At 37.4% G+C, this 20,557-nt stretch overlaps 2 protein-coding genes across 5 annotated transcripts in view; one reads left to right on the top strand and one right to left on the bottom strand.

Moving 5' to 3' along the window:
- Positions 1 to 14,414, top strand: part of LOC121313663 (alpha-catulin-like) — an 89,618-nt gene extending 75,204 nt beyond the window's left edge. For 3 of the 4 annotated variants that reach the window (XM_041246432.1, XM_041246434.1, XM_041246435.1), the window contains 9 exons: positions 3,513 to 3,663; positions 5,282 to 5,319; positions 5,626 to 5,676; positions 5,768 to 5,922; positions 6,386 to 6,434; positions 6,927 to 6,983; positions 8,326 to 8,445; positions 10,028 to 10,111; positions 11,072 to 14,414. In XM_041246432.1, the coding sequence (XP_041102366.1) occupies positions 3,513 to 3,663; positions 5,282 to 5,319; positions 5,626 to 5,676; positions 5,768 to 5,922; positions 6,386 to 6,434; positions 6,927 to 6,983; positions 8,326 to 8,445; positions 10,028 to 10,111; positions 11,072 to 11,287 (921 nt within the window). In that variant the 3' untranslated portion in view covers positions 11,288 to 14,414. The remainder of the gene's footprint in view (positions 1 to 3,512; positions 3,664 to 5,281; positions 5,320 to 5,625; positions 5,677 to 5,767; positions 5,923 to 6,385; positions 6,435 to 6,926; positions 6,984 to 8,325; positions 8,446 to 10,027; positions 10,112 to 11,071) is intronic. The other variant, XM_041246433.1, reaches the window with a different exon arrangement.
- A 20-nt stretch (positions 14,415 to 14,434) lies between these two features.
- Positions 14,435 to 20,346, bottom strand: LOC121313664 (protein Abitram-like). The gene is made up of 6 exons (XM_041246436.1): positions 20,193 to 20,346; positions 19,699 to 19,750; positions 17,587 to 17,716; positions 17,124 to 17,200; positions 16,012 to 16,081; positions 14,435 to 15,059 (listed from the first exon to the last, which is right to left on the bottom strand). Exons 1-6 carry the CDS (start codon positions 20,260 to 20,262, stop codon positions 14,922 to 14,924), a joined length of 537 nt encoding a protein of 178 aa, XP_041102370.1. The 5' UTR covers positions 20,263 to 20,346; the 3' UTR covers positions 14,435 to 14,921.
- Positions 20,347 to 20,557: the final 211 nt, after the last annotated feature.

Consider the following 20,557-nt stretch of genomic DNA (forward strand, 5'->3'; position numbering starts at 1 on the left):
ATTTTATAGCTTTCAAAGCACGTTTTCGTCTGAACCTATAACAATGTTTATCTTCATATTAATCTCAGTTGTCAAGTTCGGCACAGATAACTTTGATTTCACGTGGGTGAAGTCATGGTATGTTTCATAACATCCATCCCAACGTAAATATATAGGACCAAGAAATATAGGTGATTTACCAGTCTCTCGCTTTACAACAGTTGGGTTTTTGAACACTGTCACAGTAACGAAACAGGCACCCAGGTTAAAAATTCTATCAACTCCTAAGACTGATACAGCATTCTCCCCACAACAAGATCTCTTCACGTCTTCTAACTGTTCTTCAAAATACAAAATCACACTTGGGGGGTTGCCTTTCCTGGCAACGATCTGCTGCAAAAACTCGTTATCATGAAGCATGTTCTGGATGGTCTGCATATCATCTGCACTGATCTGTCTTCTGCTGCCTGACGGGTGATGTTTTTTCATAACCTGGTATTTCACATTGCAAACTTGTTTCAGATCCCTTGGAACACCAGTGGTGTCTTGTAGAACAGTCACTGTACACCTCTCATGGTGGTTTCATCATGACAGCTTCAGCTACCTTGTACAGTAACTTAGGATTAGTCCGAACAAATTCTGAAGTGTTTTGTTTCGTGTTTCCACGACGACTGACACCAGAAGGAAATCTTTCAAAGTACTCCCACACAGCAACATTATGTCGATCTTCATCCAAGCAACTTGGTAGCTTCTTTATCCAGGAGACATGTTTTGAATAATTACCATATCTCTTCAACCTAGTGTAATAACGACACATGGTGACATTTTCACTTACATCTGGTTGTGGATCTAACGACACCCACACCCTATTCATGATATATCCATACTCTCCTTTCCTATAGTTCACAAGCCATCCATCTTTCAACAAGTAATGTGTCTGGGTTGTTTTTCCAGCCTTGGATTCCCATAATCATCAACAAAGTTGCTGTGTTGGTTGTTGTCTCGTCTAGTTCTGTTGCAGTGATTGTCAATAATAAAAAAGCACTTCTCTTTCACACCTCTGGGAACCTGACCTAATATACTATCTGATTGTGCATGGCTAGTGAGTCTGTAGGTTTCTTCCATGGGCAGAAATCTGCCACGAAGAGGGAAACCAGCAGCAGTTGTCTCACTCTTACTCTGGTTGGACAGTAGCAATCTTGGGTTGTGTGGGAAAGGGCTCTTGGTCTGGCAGATCTGAGCTTGAATTGGCTGAGGAACTGTTGGGTCTAGATGTAAAAACCTTCCTTCCGTGGGTTGAACGAGATAGAGAAGGAGGAGGAGGGCTACACATTCTCTTTCAGGTTGTCACCTCTGGAAGGTCATCAGCCTTAAAAATGGATAGACTGCTATCACTGTCTTCACTTGCAAGGTTGACTGTTACCATCTTTCTTCCTTGGATAGATGGTACAGGTACCAATGGAACAAAATGGTTCACATTAAGACCTGTGTCACTGGATGTTCTTGTTGCAGAAGTCCATATCAGTGTCACTTTGGCTTGACTTGTGGTGACTCCTCATCCTTTTACCAAGTATGTCAATGGAGGCATGGTAAAGGCTCCTGAAACTATGAAACACAGATAATTAGTACTATGTTAAATATATTACATTATTGTAAGCAGCATTATCAATGTACAGAAGTTTATAAAACTTACCAGAGGAAAATAACTCTGGATGGGCACATATAACACAGAAGTGAGGGCAAAGATATGATAGATGTCAGAGTATGTACCCAGCAATGCGGTTTCCTTCAGATTAGTTCATATAATTTCCCAGAACAATATAGTTGTCATCACGAAATTGAGAGATTAGGGTCTCTTGTGTTGTACCAAGAAGGATGTTCAGCCATCTCCAGTAAAGTGACAGCTCTTACATGCTGGTGGTATTATTCTGTACTGTAACAAGCAGTGGAGACAGCGCGGTACAAGCAGTGGAGACAGCGCGGTACAAGCAGTGGAGACAGCGCGGTACAAGCAGTGGAGACAGCGCAGTACAAGCAGTGGAGACAGCGCAGTACAAGCAGTGGAGACAGCGCAGTACAAGCAGTGGAGACACTGTACGCCAATCCACTGTGAAAAATACATTATAGAGCAGCTAGCACTGATACCAAACCCAAAAACGCACAGCACAGCCCTACACATAGGGTGACCAGACGTCCCGATAAAATCAAGATTGTCCCATGTCCCGATCTAGGTACTGTCTGAAAGCCATTTGTCCCGATTTTTAGAATAAACGTTGAACTCCCAGCCGTAAAATGTGACATTTGTATTTTCTCACTAGGAAATTTAGATGTAGCTGCTGTACTGTCTCGCGGTGCAACAGCACGCTCTGTTGGTTTAGGGCTGTGTTGTTTGAGCGAGTTGTTTGCGTTGCGTCTATGCGGCTATCCAATCATGATAACCTGCAGTCATGTGCGGTGTGCGGCCTTTTGTTTTTCTTCGTGCTCCTGTGTGTCTGGTTTTACTGGTAAAGTGTCATGATTGCTGGAGTTATTGACGAGCCTGTCACTAAAAAGTTAAAAAGACTAAAAAAATGGATTCAAGTCATCCAGTTTAGACATTAAATATGCCTACTATTTCAGAGTTCTATAAAAGCCTACAAATAGTTGTACTTGATTCCTTACTAAAACAGAATGTTGTCATTTGTTAAAGGCAAGCATGCAACATCCCCCAGCAGTTGCTGCTGACATTCTGTCTGGTGAAGACTTGCCCATACATTGAGATTGCACGTTTGCATCCACTGAATTAGTTGGAAGTGTAAGGCAAAGCTTTGCCAAGTTATACAGATGTGGAAATCGATTAGTAACAGTCCCAAAACTGTAAAAAAGATATAAAAAAAAAAAAAAATACCCAAGGGCATCTGGAATTACTTTAATAAAGGCAATATATGCAGCACGTTCGTTGTCATGTTATTTGTCCCATTCAAGAATTTATTTCATCAGTACCGAGTCAAAATCATGACCTAGGGCCCCGCCCAGCCTAAGGATGGCCCTTACTGTATTGTAGTCCACTTGTCGTCTCTTGTGGCAAGTGATGATTTTCAGAATCATATCGTTCTAATTAAAATACTACTTCTTTTGAAAATATAGTACTGTACCAAGAAAACCAACTGCAGTACATATACATTGAACCTATTTATTTTAAAACAGTCCTTTCAGCTATTATTTTTTACATTGTATTTTTGTGTTCCCTGAAAAACGGACAAGGGTTGGAACAGGAAAAAATGAAATAATCAGATTTATGTCACACTCTTAACTGTCACTGAAGTCAAAATTGTATAGGGTCAGATATACAAGTGCTGACTGTAGTACGTAAAAAGAAATGTACTACAAATAAGGTAGTTGAAGGGACAACAGTACATTTTTGAGAATGAAGAATGCCTTGAGGTGTTCTTTTTTACCTTTCATTTGCAGTGGGATTTTTGCTTGGGGCTTTAGTGCCACCTGCTGGCCTTATAAATTTTTCTTTTTTTTTTTTTTTTTTTTTAAATCTACAGATCATTTCTGCTGCACAGACACTGGCCCTGCACCCTTCAAGCAAAATCGCAAAAGAGAACCTGGATGTTTTTTGCGAAGCTTGGGAGTCGCAGCTGAACGACATGTCCATTCTGTTGAGGGAAATTATTGATTTGTTTGAAGGCCGACGAGGTACGAATTTTATTCTGTTTCCTTTTGAAGTATGAAATGTAACCACTACCATCTGGGTATGTACCTACTAAAGACCCGAAACCTGAATATTTTATACCAAAGCTGCTCTTGGAGCCTATGACGCAGTCATGACCCACCTCCGAGAGTACAAAAGGATTGCGCTCACAGATCAGCACCATTTTTCCTCTCAAGACTGACCTGATCGGAGAGCCTTGTTCAACTAAGTACATTGTTGCTTCTGTCTGTATTTATTTCACATTATTGTGTTTTTACATATTACATGTGATATTTAAACAAGCCTGCTTCTTGTTTCATCCTGCTTCGGCCTTGTGCCATGCATGAAGCCAGCGGCTCGAGTTGCCGCTTCCCAGAGATGTCGGCTGATTTTGTGCCCCCTAATTGTTGTTTATTGATTACCTGTTATTTTTGTCAAAACCTTTCGATATGACAAACAACAATTAATATTTATTTGTTTTGCTTATTTACTGTAAGATAGTTATTTACATGTTTTCATTGTGTAATAAATTGCTAATAGGCCTACTAACAAATGTGTCGATGTGAGGAATGTAAATATGAAAAATTAAAAAAAAAAAAAAAAAAACTCACTCTAGTGGGCCATTCAAAACATTCTAAAACTCACTACTCAAAGGGTTAAGGACAGCTTCCCAGTCGACCCTTACAACACAATCATAGAGGTGAGTTTCTCCCTCAATTTCTTCACCCTAGCTACAAGTTAATGGGGTTCTGAATGGTTACACACAGTGCAGCCTCTCTGCTTAGCCTTGTAGCATTCCAGTCGTTCTGCAATCTTGCCCTTGCGATGGCTTTGGTACACTCACCCATTCAGTGATGGTTACATTTCGTACTTGAAAGGGAACTTTGTCGTAACCCTGGTTCCCTGAAGTAGAAATGTAACCATTAACCTTTAAGGTTCCTGTGTCCATGAATGAAAGTGACGCTGAGATCTGTGAGCGCAGCCCTTTTGTGCTCTTGGGGGCGGGCCATGACTGCGTCACAGGCTCGCGGAGCAGCTTTGGTAAAAGCTTTAAAACTGAGCTGCTACAGCAATCTACTCAACATACATGAGTAGGGTTGCTATCAAACCTGGCATTTTCAAGCTGAACCCAACACTGTACGGTCCAAGTCAAACTCCAAGTAAAGCTATATCATTTTCTAAGCCTAGTCTATAAAAAAAAAAAGCACATGGATTGAGACAAATACTTTGACAGCCAGGGCAAACATATACTTAAACCTGGACCAAAACCAACCATGTTAACATAAGATGGTTTGTCCACTAGAAATTTTTTTTTTTTTTTTTTTTTAAACTATGGGTGATTGAGCTACTTGCTAGGTGAAATGAAAGTCAAAGGGTGGGGTTTTAGAAGAGACAAACCCCTAAGGGATTTTTTCATGTCCAGTTGCTGTACTGGAAGAACATGCCCCTCTCTTGCATTGTGACAGTAGTGTGTATTTTAAGGATCTGAAAAGCTGCGGTTGAACCACAGAGTGAACCCAGAATTTTAACGTGTTCAATGTAGTCCACTATGCCTAATTCCGTTTGGAAGATACAAGTGCCGGTTTTTGTAAAGGTCCGTAATGATCCTGTTTTAACTTCCAGGAGAGAAGAGAACCTACCTTTCGCTACCTAGACCAGGGGTAAGTGAGATCACGAGCTTCTGATTGGCATGCACTATTGTTACATTATAAGATGCTTCTGTGTAAATATTGATTGAATTAATAGCTTAACACTTCTAGAATTTTCTGAACTCAAAACTCATTTCAAGCAGTGTACTGTACACACTCCTGATGTAGAGTAACGTAATGAAATGGATGACATGGATTGGACAGTTGTTTCAGGTATTAATATAGATAATTACTGGTATATGTCAAATGAGCTTGTTTCCAGAAGTGTCATGGTATTAACAAAGTGTCAAAGTTTAACAGGACACTTTTTCCCCCTAGAAGCTCTCAGCAAATCTGAAGACTATAAAACCAGTCAAACTTGACTCTGAGGTATGCTGTTTTTTTATCTATTTGTTTTTTATTTCTTCATGTCATTTTGCAACACATCAAGTATAAACCGGTGCTTCTGTGTCCGTTTCAGGAGCAGACAGCTATCGCTAAGGTGGGTCTGGAGTTACGGCTGCTGACGTCCGACCTGGACTGTGAGAGTGAGAAGTGGGAGGACCAGGAGCACGAGATCGTCCGCCAGGGGCAGGGCATGTCCAGCATGGCATACTCCATGTACCTGTTCACCAGGTAAACCCGGCATCTCTCAGGAAAATTCAATTAAAAGAATGTAGAGAAATGCCCGTCTATCAGCCATCAACCTTTTTGTCCCTTTCAAGCACTGGGGCCACAAATACAGCATATACACTTTATTAGGGTCTGTACCTAATATTGTGTCATGCCATCATTTTGTCCAGGTCACAGCTTTGACCTGTTCAGGCACAGACTCCACATGGTGCCAGAAGGTGCCTCAAGGGAGAGTCACATTATGGGTAGATTTAAGATATGTTAGCTTGCGGTACATTGGTATTTCCACTTATCAGTTATTAAGGACATTGGTTTCCAGTCTGAAGCTGTTTAAAAGATGTACTATGACAAAACAATTAATCTCTACTTTTTTAATGTGTATTTTTCATCATTGATTTTCAATAACTGTCAACTATAGAGCAATGAAAAAGACGCCTGACACTCGCATTTTGTGTTTTGATTGTAGAGGGGAGGGCCTCCTGAAGACAACCCAGGATTTATTTCATCAAGCAGAGGTACAAATGGAGTCTTACATCAGTCTATCAGCATTTATAATGCATTCTGTAAGGGGCATCATTAAAAATAACGAGATTCACTCCCAGAAACACCAGAGATCAATACTTTATTAAAAATTATTTCTAAACAGCAACACTGCGTCATCGTGTATTTGTATGCCGGGGGCACTAGCAATTTGCTGTGGACATTATATATATATATATATATATATATATATATATATATATATATATATATATATATATATATATATATATATATATATATATAAAATTGAGTGGCCATTCAGATTCATCTGTTTCTTGCATGAATTGACTCCACTGTGAAATGATGATTTTTTGTTTTTTTGTTGTTGAGGGTGTTTGAACAGGCTGAAATCACTGGGCTTCAATACCACTGTTCCACATGGAATATCGACAGTACAAACATGCAGACGCACAGACATTATCTAGATGTGTTCAAGCTTGTTCATGTGTTTTTGTATTCTACAGGTGTTTGCTGAAGAGGGTTTCAAATTATATTCTTCACTCCAGGCTTTCTCAACCCAGGTACGATAATAAATGAAAACTGAAATCACGACCCAGACGCTTCTTTTTTTTTTTTTTTACATTTTTTTAAGCCTGACCTGGTGAATACAGAGTTCAGCTCAAGTCCTTCAAGCAGTGTTTAATTAAATAGCTGTTCTTGACATTGATTAATGGCTGGTTAAACCAAATGTATTTTGTAACAAATGTGAGAAATGAATGGTATCAAGGAGTCAGACTATGAAAATATGCAATGTGAGTGATACAAACTTAAATGCTTTAATGCAACACTAGTATGTTAAAATGTAACTGTACCCTTGGCATTGACCTGTAACCAAATATGCCTGCTTACACACATGTATTCTTTGATGCTCTAGGTCAAGTTTGATTGTGGGTATCGTGCAAAGAAAGTTCAAACTTTGTGTAAAAAAAATATATACTTATGAGCCCGCTTTATATCATGGTTGCCATGCAGGCGTAATTCGTGATTCACGGGCCATGATAGCACGTTTGCCTATGACATCACATTACAAGTGCGAGGGGGAAAAAGGAAAGAAAACTAACAGTGAATTAAAGAGCAGTGTTTTGATAGATTCAGTCGTTCTTTACGTTTAAACAAATGCATATAGTTTACTACTCGACAAATACATTTTGTATCATTAATTGGAATAAAACAGTTTGTGTCGTTATCTAAAAAAGGCATGAATTGTCGAAGAAGAAATATTTGGCGATGTTGGCGTTTTGTAACTGAAACGTATCCCGTTAAGACCCACACAACATTTGACAGGCAGCACAAAATGTATCAGCCGAGATGATTATTGGTTGTTAGTTGCGTTGAAAATTAACGATATCCTGTAAAGCCTGGCCATGCAGCATTTGACAGGCTGCACAGAAAGTGACCATAAGAGGGTTTGTGAGATGATATTGAGAGGTAATGTGCATTTTGAGATCTTGCATTCTACAGTGTGATCATCTCTGTCAAGTTCAATTAAATGGGCTGTCCGGTAAAAAAAAAAAGAATAATTATACTTATTAATAAAATCATTTGATCATAGGTTCCTTTGCATAAAAGGAGATTTTACATATATTCAGTCTAGTTTTAGTAATGCTTTTGTGACCGGTTTATCTAATACAGTGTGTGGTGCGTTGTGGTTTCACCTAGGGCACCCTTGTAAACCATGCTGCTTCACTTCTGGATTTTCTTGTAAGGGTGCATGTGATTGCAGGTGCATTTAATTGGTTTGTGTGTTTGGTATATCTTTGTTGAGATACTGGGTTTAATATGTGCAGTTACAAAATGGTTTGCTGGTTAAAATACCTTTCTAATTCTAATCATTTTGCATATTTGTTTAACCTTGTCCTACAGCTGGGAGATGATGAGAAAGCCATCTTTACAGCAGAGATGGAGAAGCTGTTGGCCTTGTGTCAGAAACTGCAGATAACAGCCAGAATGCCTGTGCAAGGCAAAAATTCAACTTTCCTCAAGGTACCCTTCTGTTAGCAACCTGTTTCTTCTTCTGTTAAAATCAATTCAGAGAGGATTTTTTCTTTTTCTTGGACTGAGAAAAGGCACAGGCGTGAACACTGAAAATACCAATTAGACCTGTCGTGCCTAAACAGATAAGGTCGGGTCAGTTCCAGTTCCTTTTTAAAATCAATTCCCAATCCCAGTTCTTTTAATGGAATTGTAATGTATATTTCTGAGTCATTAATAATTGTTTTCGTTTGAAGCCAACAGCTGCCACTGCAAGCAGCTCATTTTAAAAGAATACTGTTAATTGCAATTTTGATCAATGATGTGTTAGAACTGATTAAAAGGGAATAGGGAGTTGATTTTAAAAAGTAAATGGAATTGAAAAACTGGAATTGATCCCAACTCTGTCCACAGATTGGCTTCTTCTCAATATCTTGTGTTAAAGAACATTTCATAACAGTTCAGTACATTTAGAGTCACAGACAGTGAGGCTGGATATACCCACAGTACACTGTATCACTGTTACACCCCAAGTGGGGAATATAAACTGTACCCCCAGTACAATGTGTCACTGATACACCCCAAGTAGGGAATATAAACTGTACCCCCAGTACAATGTGTCACTGATACACCCCAAGAAGGGAATATAAACTGTACCCCCAATACAATGTGTCACTGATACACCCCAAGTAAGGACTATAAACTGTACCCCCAGTACAATGTGTCACTGATACACCCCAAGAAGGGAATATAAACTGTACCCCCAGTACAATGTGTCACTGATACACCCCAAGTAGGGAATATAAACTGTACTCCCAGTATAATGTGTCACTGATACACCCCAAGAAGGGAATATAAACTGTACCCCCAGTACACTGTGTCACTGATACACCCCAAATGGGGAATACAAACTACATTGGGTAACATCAAAGTAAGATTATGTCCCCATGTTGTTTTAAAGCACTTTTACTGTGAATTTTTTAATTGGGTTGATGTTTAATTTTCAAATTGTCTTGATTTTTATGAAAGTGGGTCTCTGTTTGTCTGCAGCTCTGTAACTGAGGGCTAGTTTGCCCTTTTCACCACTTTATAAATCCAGTCTAATTCAATTGTGGATGTTGGACTCAGTGAATAAGATTGATTGTCAGATATCTGGGAAAGCTCATTTGGTAACGTTTATATACCAACACTGCCCTGTGGCACTTTCTATTGATCTTGTTTCCATCTCATACTTGACACTAACTGGATTTAAGGCTAGAGACCGAGTAGTCTTGCCATAGAAGCTACAGGGGAAAGACAACAGCAGCTGAATCTGCTAATGGAAGCTTTTGTAAAGTGGTACATTGTAATGCATGACTGATTTTAAGAACTAGAAGTATGAATTTGGAAGCTTTGTTTTAAATTAGTTTATTTTATCGTTGGGATATTATAATAATGTGTACACTTTTCTTTTTTTTTTTTTTTTTTTTTTTTTTTTTTTTTTTTAAAGTAAAAGTATCTTTGTTAGCAATGTAAAGTACAATGTGAATTTAAATCCTAGTCAGAACACATTTGACAGCTTTTTATACTGATTGCGATTTTGATTGTCTTGCAGGTGGATTCTTCTATCCAAAATGCCAAAATTATCTTGACAGTAGTTGTCTACATTCTCCCTCTTTGCAATAAGATAATCAAAAAGGTAAGATTCTAACACAGGCATTAGCAGTGACTGGTGACGCTGCTACTACAATTCTGAATTAAGTTTAAGTGCAAGCATATTTGTCTCCTGCTATTTCCATGTACAATGCTCCATTGAGAGAGAAAGTAAGTTAACAGCCATTTAGGTTTTTAATCATTAATCTTGATAGATATGCCAATACCTGCCTGTCATCACCTGGCACTGCTAGGCCAGCTCAGACCTTGGTATTTTATTGCATTGTACTAGGTTTTGAGCTTGCAACCAGAGAGATAGAGAGAGAGAGGAAAGCTGTGATTGATAGCTGTGATAGATACTTCTGCCAGCTTACATGAATAAAGGGATGAGCCATATAAAGATGTGGTATCTACAAAATGGAGCAACTACTGTTGCTGTCTACAGGACTGAGCCTAACGAGAAAACCAGGGTACAGCTATTAAGATAGCTGGACAATCTTTAATACCACATGCAAAAAAAAGTTTGCTACCTGTGGATAGATAAGACGCTGAAGAAACAAAAGTAAATGACATCTTCACAAAACTCAATACGCATGCAGAATGAGATTAATAGAATTCAGTTTCTCTGAACTCTGTTGCACTTGTGTCGATTTCATATTTATTTATAATTAGAGGGTCATGAATCCAAGTTTGTATAAACTAAAACAGAACTGTGTGAAGGTAGCACCGTCTAGTCTAAAGCAATAGTTAAGAAAATACATCTGGCCAAAAACATGTTTCCAACAATCTATAATGTTGCCTGTAGCAGGAACACACAAGATCTGAATAATGTATTTCTGATGAAATATGTAGCTGCTGTATGTGTGCTGAGTTTAACTTGTGCTTGAGAAGAACACATGCTGAAGTTCAGGTTAAAAATGTGCCAAGTGGGAAGGGCTTCTAATGTAGTTCAGATTTGCTCACAGTAAGTCCTTCAGATGTCTAGCTTGAAAACTTGATTTTGCAGTACAAGTGTGAGCAGAGCAGCTTGGGATCCCCCAAGAGCTGGAGAGAGACCCCACTCCAGACCCCGGTTCATGAAGTCGGTCTCAGTGGAAAGAATGGCAATGGCTTTGGAGTGAAATCTCTGGAGCACCACATGGCAAACCTCACGTTGCATGGGACAGAAGGAACCTCTTTGTGTTGTGATGTGTACTGGAATCATTACCAAGAGCATCCCTGACACCACCCCAGTCATATGGATAAACAGATCATCTTGAACTCGCAGTGCTATCCTTTCAATCACTATTGCTGTGTTATTTGTAATGGGTCAGCGGTTCCCAAACGTCATGCTTTTTGGTTCAATTACTTAGTATCTCAGATAGTTACACATAACTTACACTATTTGTACAAAATTTGAAATTTATTTTCAAAGCACAGTGCAACTAATTGTTAGTAACTGACTATAATTGGTGTTTTGTTGGGTAGAGGGGCTTTAAAAGGATTAAGTAAAGCTAATAGCAACATATACTGTCCCTTATTTTGTTATAAATGATTAACTTTGCTACTGTGAATTACAGGAAGTTTGTAATACAGGTCCATATAAATGTACTCAAGTGCAGCCATTTACATTGCTGCTAATATACAGTACATATCTTGTGAAGGACAGCATTTTATTTTTTTTTTTAAATCTACACTTCACTACAAACTTATTTGCAGATTGCTTTAACTTGTATTACTGTATACTGCTAGCTTTTTCTTTTTTGTTTAACAAAACATGTAGCGTACTCACTGAGCTGGCTGATTACAACATCGGTAATTCACTTCAGATTCTAAATCCAGTGGCATCGATAATTTTATAAACATTATAATAAAGATCCTGGTGACAGCCCCCACTCAGATCTTTGTTTGGGAACTGCTGCAAAACATTGTATGGTACTTGAATCATCATCATCATTGAAACCAGTGGAGTTTTAAATCTTTTGGTACGATCTACAAACTGCTGTTTTGCCCTTAAATGTTTCATCATGTGAACGAACAACCTGGGTGAAAGACTTAACAAAACTACAGATCCAAAGAAGCTGTAATAGACTGGCTGTGTCAGATATGCTGTATGTAGTGAACCACTGCTGTTTTAAAGAGTGAGTAGCAGGGTTGCGAGAGATGTAGCATTACACATCCCCATGTGTTGCTACAACTGTTTAAATAACATACCTGTCATCATTCTTTTCGTTGTTAATATCCTGACACGTTTTTACATTTTTAAATTCAAGTCTCTCTCCAAGGGTCTTTTCAAGACGTCTGCTCATGCACGGGTTTTAGATCAGGCGAGTCCTCTTTCAGATCACTGCCGGTAGGCCTACATTTTTGTTTTTTCCTGACAAGTATTTCTGGCGACACACACCCCAATGAAGCTAGGGCAGTGACAAGATCAGTTTTTGTACTCTTGAAATGTAAATAAATTAATCTGATGGTTTGATCATTTTATTTAAACACAGGTCCAGCAATATATTTATTAGGCTACCACTCTGCTTTGGTTCTTGTTTTTTTTTTTTTTTTAATATAAATTGCGACTATGCTGGATCATAATTCCAACTAGTCTCGTTTTTGCAGGAAGGGATGAAAATTAAATAAACATGGTCTATGGGTTTTTTTTATATATAGTTCTATATAATTGAGTGTTTAAAGTTGTGGATGAACATATGAAATACAATACAGTACATCCCTTATTTATCTTTATACAGGGTCATTTTCAGTTCCATAGAATATTAATACATAAATAAATAAATTTCTTCATGTCAGTGACACCACTTTGAATAATCCAAAGCTTTAAAATACAATTATCAAAACCATCAGATTTATTTTTGTATCAATATTGTATGAAACTGTATGCAGAGATGTGAAAGCTTCTTCCTTTAAAGGGACATACTGTATTGTATTTCATATGTTCATCCACAACTTTAAACACTCAATAAGAGAGAGATTTTGAAACCTCACTGGCTGGCTGACACACCTCTGACCTCAAGCCCTGGTTCAGGGGTGTCAAACATTATTCACCTCCTGTCAGTATCAGAGGACACACCTCTGATCTCAAGCCCTGGTTCAGGGGTGTCAAACATTATTCACCTCCCGTCAGTATCAGAGAGGACACACCTCTGATCTCAAGCCCTGGTTCAGGGGTGTCGAACATTATCCACCTCCCGTCAGTATCAGAGAGGACACACCTCTGATCTCAAGCCCTGGTTCAGGGGTGTCGAACATTATCCACCTCCCGTCAGTATCAGAGAGGACACACCTCTGATCTCAAGCCCTAGTTCAGGGATGTCAAACTCCAGTCCTTGAGGGCCGCAGCGTCTTCTGGTTTTCGTTCCAACTAACGCTCCGAGTTAACATCACTGATCTAATTATTTGTTGAATTTGACAAATTTAATATTTTTCAATGTCTTTTACAGTTGATGGTTTTACAAGTGCATTTGATTCAAGGTACACTACCTCTGAAATATTTTGAGGCCTTTAGAGAAGTGTTAAATGTGTCCAGTTAATCAAATAATTAGACCAATTAAGTAAATGAAAGCTCAGGTGGAACGATTGCCAGGAGGAGACACTGCAGCCCTCCAGGAACCGAGTTTGACACCCCTGCCCTAGTTCACTAAGTAGACATCTTAAATACCTTTGACAGAGTTTACATTTATAATGGATGTTAACAATGAAAAGAAAAATCACAGGTATGTAAATTAAACAGTTGGATCAACGCATGGGGGGGGGGGGGGGCCCTGCTACCCTGCTTTCTTTAAAGTAAAAAAAGACAATTATCCTTGTAATGCTAAAACATATGAGCACTGAACCATTAATCATTTGATTGTCAAATAATTTATACAAAAATCAAAAACATGCATTTAAAAATTTCTTACATAGGTCTGACTCTATATTATTATGTATTATTAAGAAAGAGATGGTAAATGCTATTTTGATTTTATTCTACCTTGGAACTAGGTCAAGCAACTATTTTCTTTTTAAATGAGACCCCTGCATCTCATCACAAGGACAGTTATATTGTCAACTTTTAATACCATAGGGTTGTTTGTAACCTTGTGAAGAATCTATAAATACTGTGTATTTCTGTTGTGCTGAGAATTTCAAAATTATAAATATAAGGCCCTGACAATGAGAGCCAAATAATCAGAGGGTTAATGATCTCCTCCCCAATCCTGATGAGCTTCAGCCTGCTGATCATGAAAGCCTCGTTGTGGCTGCTGGTTTGGTGTTATGTGACTGGGTAGACTATGAAAAGCACAGATGAACTACTGAACGTGATGGTAGTGTAGAGGACTTTCCTGTAAAAGCAGTTTTTTTTTTTTTTTTTTTTTGTTCTTTTTTTTTTTTTTTTTTTTTTTTTTTTTTTTTTTTTTTTACATTTCTCTAACAAACCTGTAATATTATATTTTTTAAATAAAACGCAATTCATTAATCCTCAAGCCACCTATGGTATTGCCCGCTTTCCTACTCTAAAACAGAGATCAGCTTTTCACACCAATACACATGGTGTTTTAACCATTTATTTTCATGTTGTCAGGTCGGCAACCAAAATAACCTTTGACAGCATACAAATCCACAACCTTTCAAAGACAGCGGGCTCTTTGTGTACCAAGATATTTTAAACCAAACAGAGCGATGGTTTAAACCATGACTGTATTTACACCAACTGAATAAACCCCCGCACCTCTCCTTATTTAGTCTTAACTGCAATACTAGCCTTTAAAAGCTGTTTTTAAAGCCAATAAACAATCAAGCTATTTGTTGTACACAACTCCTGGTATTCCCTCCAACTGTACAAGACAGGCAACCACAGTACAGCAGCCCAGCCTGCAGTCCCTTCATCAGCATGGCTCAGGGTTTGTGCTCCTTCTTTTAGAAAGAATATCTTCATACTCTGTCTGGGTCAGCAGTCCTTGGGTTACACTTTTACTTTCTTCAAATTTAGGCAACACAACTGCAATGTAGCCTTCTGTGGATGGCTGGTGAGAAAAAAAAAAAAAAATCTGTATGTAGGTAAAAGCCACAGACATTATTCCTTGCTAGGGATCCTGATTCCACCATCTGTAAGTTATTTTTTTAAAACAAACTAATAAGAGTGCCATGGCATGTCAACAGAATACTTAACAGTTCTCCACGAGCGATAAGACTTTCCATGTATATGGTGTTTAACATGTATATATGTAGGGCTTCAGATTTTCAGTTTTAACTGATAAAACACCCCTACCAAAAAAATGAAATCTGTGGATAACAACACCAGAAAAACTGGAAATGGTGAATCAATTCATGTTGGCTTTGCCCTTTTACCACTAAAAAGTTAAAACCTACAAAAATAATAATAAATACATTTCCCAGTGCTGCTGAGCAATGTCCCGCCTTCCAGACATGTATCTATCATTGATTTTTTCTGAATACTTTAAACCCGCCCCAACTACTGAGTGACAGCACATTCCTACATTTCTATTGGAGACTGGGATGGAGGCTTGTTAGCTGCATTTAAAACAAAATTGTGGCAAAATGTACAAAAATGCCTACACACAAAAACCCCAGACGACCATAGGGATTTGTATGGAAGACAGCAAAGGAAAGAAGGTACAACTTAAGTGTGCAAGTACTGTCGGGTTACTACTATACATATTGACAGAAAAAAAAAAAAAACACAAGTAATTTTTGAAAACACTAATTTCATACAGCATATCAAAAACAAAAGCCCCGAAAAAAAAAGATCTACATAGAACTCAAACAGCTAATAATAAGCACATAAAAATACAATTAATAAAAACCCAAAGAACAGAAGCATAAAAAAAAAAAAAAAAATATATATATATATATATATATATATATATATATATATATTTATTTTTTTTTTTTTTATCAACTGCCTTAACAAGAATGTCTCAAACCTCAAGTTCTCTAACATGGACATGTATTTACCTTTTCCTGCAATAGACTAGGATTCGTAAGAATGTCTTCATTGACTTCTAACAGGCGTCCTCTGATACAACTGAGGGGGGAAAAAAAAAAAATCTATATACAGTGTGTGTGTGTGTGTCTCTATATGCTCAAAGAGCCAGCTGCCCAACGTTTCGATATGTTGTACGAAAGGGAGCATATTGTTGAATCAAAACATTGGAGGTATTTATAGGTTTTTGGACGGCATGACAACGAGTTGTTGTTTATATTCAAATCCATGATTGATTTTTACATGATTTATTGGTGTTCTATATGTTGTGACATCATTTTTACTTTTATCTTTAAATCTGTAGTAATTCTAATTAACATTAGTTTATATAAACTTATTATATTATCACGCATTGCTGGCTCTGAGGATCAGCATTGATTTGACCTCCTCAGCACATCAGCATGCACAACTTTTACATTTTGTTTATTTATTTAAATGTTATATATTTATTGGAGTTAATTAGTTCATTCTTTTCTGCTGAGTCCTGCTGCCATAATCGTGTTCAGTTTATTTATCCATTTACTTTCTTTTATTGTTCTGTATGTTGCATTGTCTAAATATGAATGCTCAGAGGAAAGGTGGTATAACCCTAGCTTTCCATCAATGGATTCTCCATAGAATCAAAGTCAATTCTCTGCCTTCTGAAGACAGTTTTTATTTGTCAATATATCCTATACTACACTTCCATATACTGGAAGGTAAGCATATATTTTAATTTAATATCTCTTTTATATTGATGCATTGCTATAAGATGTAGAAATTATTTTTAGAGTGATAGATAGATATCGTTAAGTTTACTGCAAAATGCAACAATCCTGTCCACATATATAGCGAAGCACTGGGCTCAACACAAAATAAGACAGATGTCTATGGTAATTGATCTCTGTATCCTGACAATGTTGAAATTCTGAGGTTATTTATCTTGTCATGTTTTTCTTTTCCTGTTCTTAATCCTCCACCCTATATGCCACATTTAAGTGTCATAACTGCACATCTTTTTTTTGTTTGTTTCTTTGTTTATTTTACAACTTCTAAATGCAAAGTGCTATTAGTTCTCAAAATGGTTAAATACTGCATGTCTTACCTAAAAACTGTATATTCCTCTCCATCTGTGCATGTTATTCTACACAGGGGTGCAAGCTCTGTAAGGAACTGTCCACCCTGAACAGATGACAAAATCAAGGCATTGCAGTACTGCTCAATCTGTGCAAAACATACCACATGCTATATTTATGTCTTTTGGAACTCTGTTTTAAGAGTTAGCACATTAGACAACAAGATACTGTAACAAAAGCAGAAAACGAGACAAAAGCAGTTAACGCCACTAGAAATTAGAATACAAAAAACATACGAAGAATAATAATATAGTGTGCAGGGTTTATCTGGTCTGTCCATGGAAATATAAAGTCACTGTCTCAAATGTGTTTTCTGAGGCACTGGACAGTTCACTGAAATGGGTTAATGGAATATTAGCAGATTTGCAAACTCATGCACGCTCTTCTCACAGGGGTGCTTCACAATAACCTGACAGTGAATCTGTATCCTACCCGCTTTGACTTCCCAGAAACCTTGTTTTGTAGCCTGCTGCAGTTGGCGCTGATCTGGTAATTTATGCTCTTGATTTGCCTTCCATTTTGTAAAATTGGATGCGATTCTGCAAGTGTGATGACACAAATTCTGTGGAGCCAAAAGAAGAAATAACTAGTTACAGCTTTTAAAATAATAAAAAATAAGATTTCAGTGGTTAGGTACTTAATCAGCAAGTGCATTGTCCTCCTCACTTCAATCCACAGTGCAGCAGAAGTTGCCAATGTGCTGATTTTATTTTCCAGATCTGAATTCTCATCTATACTCGAAAGAATGATTTTGCCTGCACCCAGCCTGTACAATACACCTGACAGATGTTAACCCTGCAGCAGCACCACCATCGTCGAAGCACCGATGTACTCATGAGTGTATTGATTTCACCTGGACCTCGGTTTAGAGTGGCTGTTTTCGTGAATAATTCTGCTTCGATTTCCTTGACGACATGTCAAAAGTTAAAATGGCTTTGGTAGAGTCGTCCATACCCTTTCACTACTGTATATTCCTGATCTCTCAATTGTTTTCAAGGTTGCCATATTAAAGCCTCGCACATCACATTTGCACTTTAAATGCATTTCGAAGCACTATTTTATACAGGCTTGCATTAAAAAATAAACCAACATTGTGGAAGGGTTTTAGATGCTGCATTAACTGGTTCTTAAACGGCACACAAGGACCTTTTTATTTTATTGTGTTCCCATGTTTGCTTCAACTGTTTACGTAAGGTGTGTGTATTGTTTTAATTTTTTATGTTTTTCTTTTTATACATTTTGACCACTTTTTTAAACTTAAATTGCATTCCCTGCCTCAAGATGTCTTCCCATGGACCTCTCAGAACTACATTTCCCATCATCCTCCTGCTTGCATATGTAACTGATGGATTTACCAGTGAGCAGGAGGAGGATGGGAAATGTAGTTCTGAGAGGTCCATGCAGGTACAGGGGAAGCCACCTTGAAGCAGGGAATGCAATTTAAAAGTTTTAAAAAGTGGTCAAAATGTTTAAAAAAAAAAAAAGTTAGAATAAAACAATAGACACACATTACAAAACAGCTGTAGTAACACAATAAAATAAAGGCCCTCATGTACCCTTTAAGGACAAACAAATAAGAGAAGAATAATATCAAAAAATAATTTGAAAGTATTTTCTTCCTAAATGTCAACATTTTTTTTTTTTTCTTTTAGGGGTCAAAGATATTGTATCAGTGCTGGGACAAACATTCATCCAAACAAATAGCAAACCAACTTTTTCTTAATTCATTGATCAAATTTGTTTGGTTCATATTTGATGTCTAACAAAATAAATAAGTGCAAAAGAACACGGCTCACACTTAAATTCACTCTTCCTTTTCTAACTAATATTTTAATAGAGCCATTTCTTGATAATCGCTTGGTAATCAATTTCTTCTTTCTGTTTTAATAGTACCCCACTCACATTTGTCTCAGGACCAGAGATGGAAATAAGACTGCTATTGCACAGCAGTTTCAGCCATTCCAGGTCTTAATACCAGCTTGATTAGCCAGTGTACACATAAAAAGCTCAACTATGTCTTGTTAAACTCTTAGTAAAACCAGGAATGTTTACAAATGCACTTTGCTACCACAAGTCCAATTTTAAGTAAAGAAAATTAATTCAAATTTAAAAAGTTGAGAATATGATAAAGAAAATGTTGTATATTTTGAAGGCTCATTCCAATGAATATGGTATTTAAAAACAGGGTCAATGTGCCACACTGTGTGTCCATGAAGGAAGCCAAATTACAAATGAAACAAAATTAGCAATAAAGATAAAAAAAAATATGACTTAATGCAAGATCTACAAATGGGCCAAGTTACAAACAATGATACATGTTTTAGAAAATTGTAATACTGTGGGTTGCTCTAAAGTTTACAATTAATAATTGCAAATGCTAAAGTGGCTTGTTGTGAAATTGGGCGTACCCCTGCGCCTTTTTCAGGGTTTCAACAGAAACAGTAGGACAGTAAATAATAGTGTTGTTTCATGCATGTTAATTCTCCAAGGTTTTTTTTAGAAAAGTGCTGGCAGTTAGAGGATCCGTTTTATTTGAAATCATACCTATTAGAGTGCTGCAGAACACACTGGTCTTCACATGGCTTACTCTTCAAATCTAGAAAAGAAAAGATCATAGAGTATACTAGGTGATCTCAGTATTATATCATCTTGTAGGTGTAAACTAGAAACTTTAACAGCCATATTCTGAAACACCGAGTGTTAATGCTGACTTGCCTACTTATTTGCTTTTCACGTTGAGAGGGAGCACTAACTTATTTGTAAACCAGTGTTGCAATTATATTTAAATAAAATAAATAATGATAAAGTACAACACTGGGTTACTATTAATTTCAAACGCAGTTTAGGCAGTCAGTTGCTGTACAATGTGATAATACCACACACACACGACATAATAAAAAGCCTTGCGATGTTAACTTCTATTGACTGCTGTGTTAGTTCTTTCTACTTTCTAATTCCAATTCTAAATTCGCGAGAGGCGAGCATTGTTTTGTTACTTTTAAAACGTATTTTCTCTTGATAACGCCGACATTACCTACCTGTTTTATACCAACGGGTATAATAACGATCAACAACTGAAGGAGCTCCTTGTTGGTGCTCTGTCGCCATCGATGCCTCTTTTTTTCTAAATAAAATATTACGGCCGTGAAAGTAACACAAACGGACACTTCAACTCGGACTGCAAAAACAGTCGTACCGGAAGTTCACTACTACAATCTGTTCGGTAGAACAAGTGGCCTGTACATTTCTGTCCTGGGATATTTTGTTGTACTTAAATCTTTTGTTGTAATTTTTGGCTCAGCAGTATTTAACTACCAAAGGGAAAGTTGGGAAAAGAAGCATCTTGCAAAACAAACTTGCAACAAGCTTGCAGAAAAGTAACTATTTTGATAAGACCAAACCC

Source organism: Polyodon spathula, chromosome 3, assembly GCF_017654505.1.
Source record: "Polyodon spathula isolate WHYD16114869_AA chromosome 3, ASM1765450v1, whole genome shotgun sequence".
Classification (NCBI taxonomy): domain Eukaryota; kingdom Metazoa; phylum Chordata; class Actinopteri; order Acipenseriformes; family Polyodontidae; genus Polyodon; species Polyodon spathula.

Bases quoted from the DNA above. Each gene is read 5' to 3' on its own strand.
- LOC121313664 (XM_041246436.1), bottom strand. From the start codon at position 20,262: ATGGCGACAGAGCACCAACAAGGAGCTCCTTCAGTTGTTGATCGTTAT. The intron at 17,201-17,586 runs GTAGGATACAGA...TCATCTGTTCAG, and splicing joins TTTCTGGGAAGTCAAAGCGG to GGTGGACAGTTCCTTACAGA. The intron at 16,082-17,123 runs GTAAGACATGCA...TTCCCCCCTCAG, and splicing joins GAGGAATATACAGTTTTTAG to TTGTATCAGAGGACGCCTGT.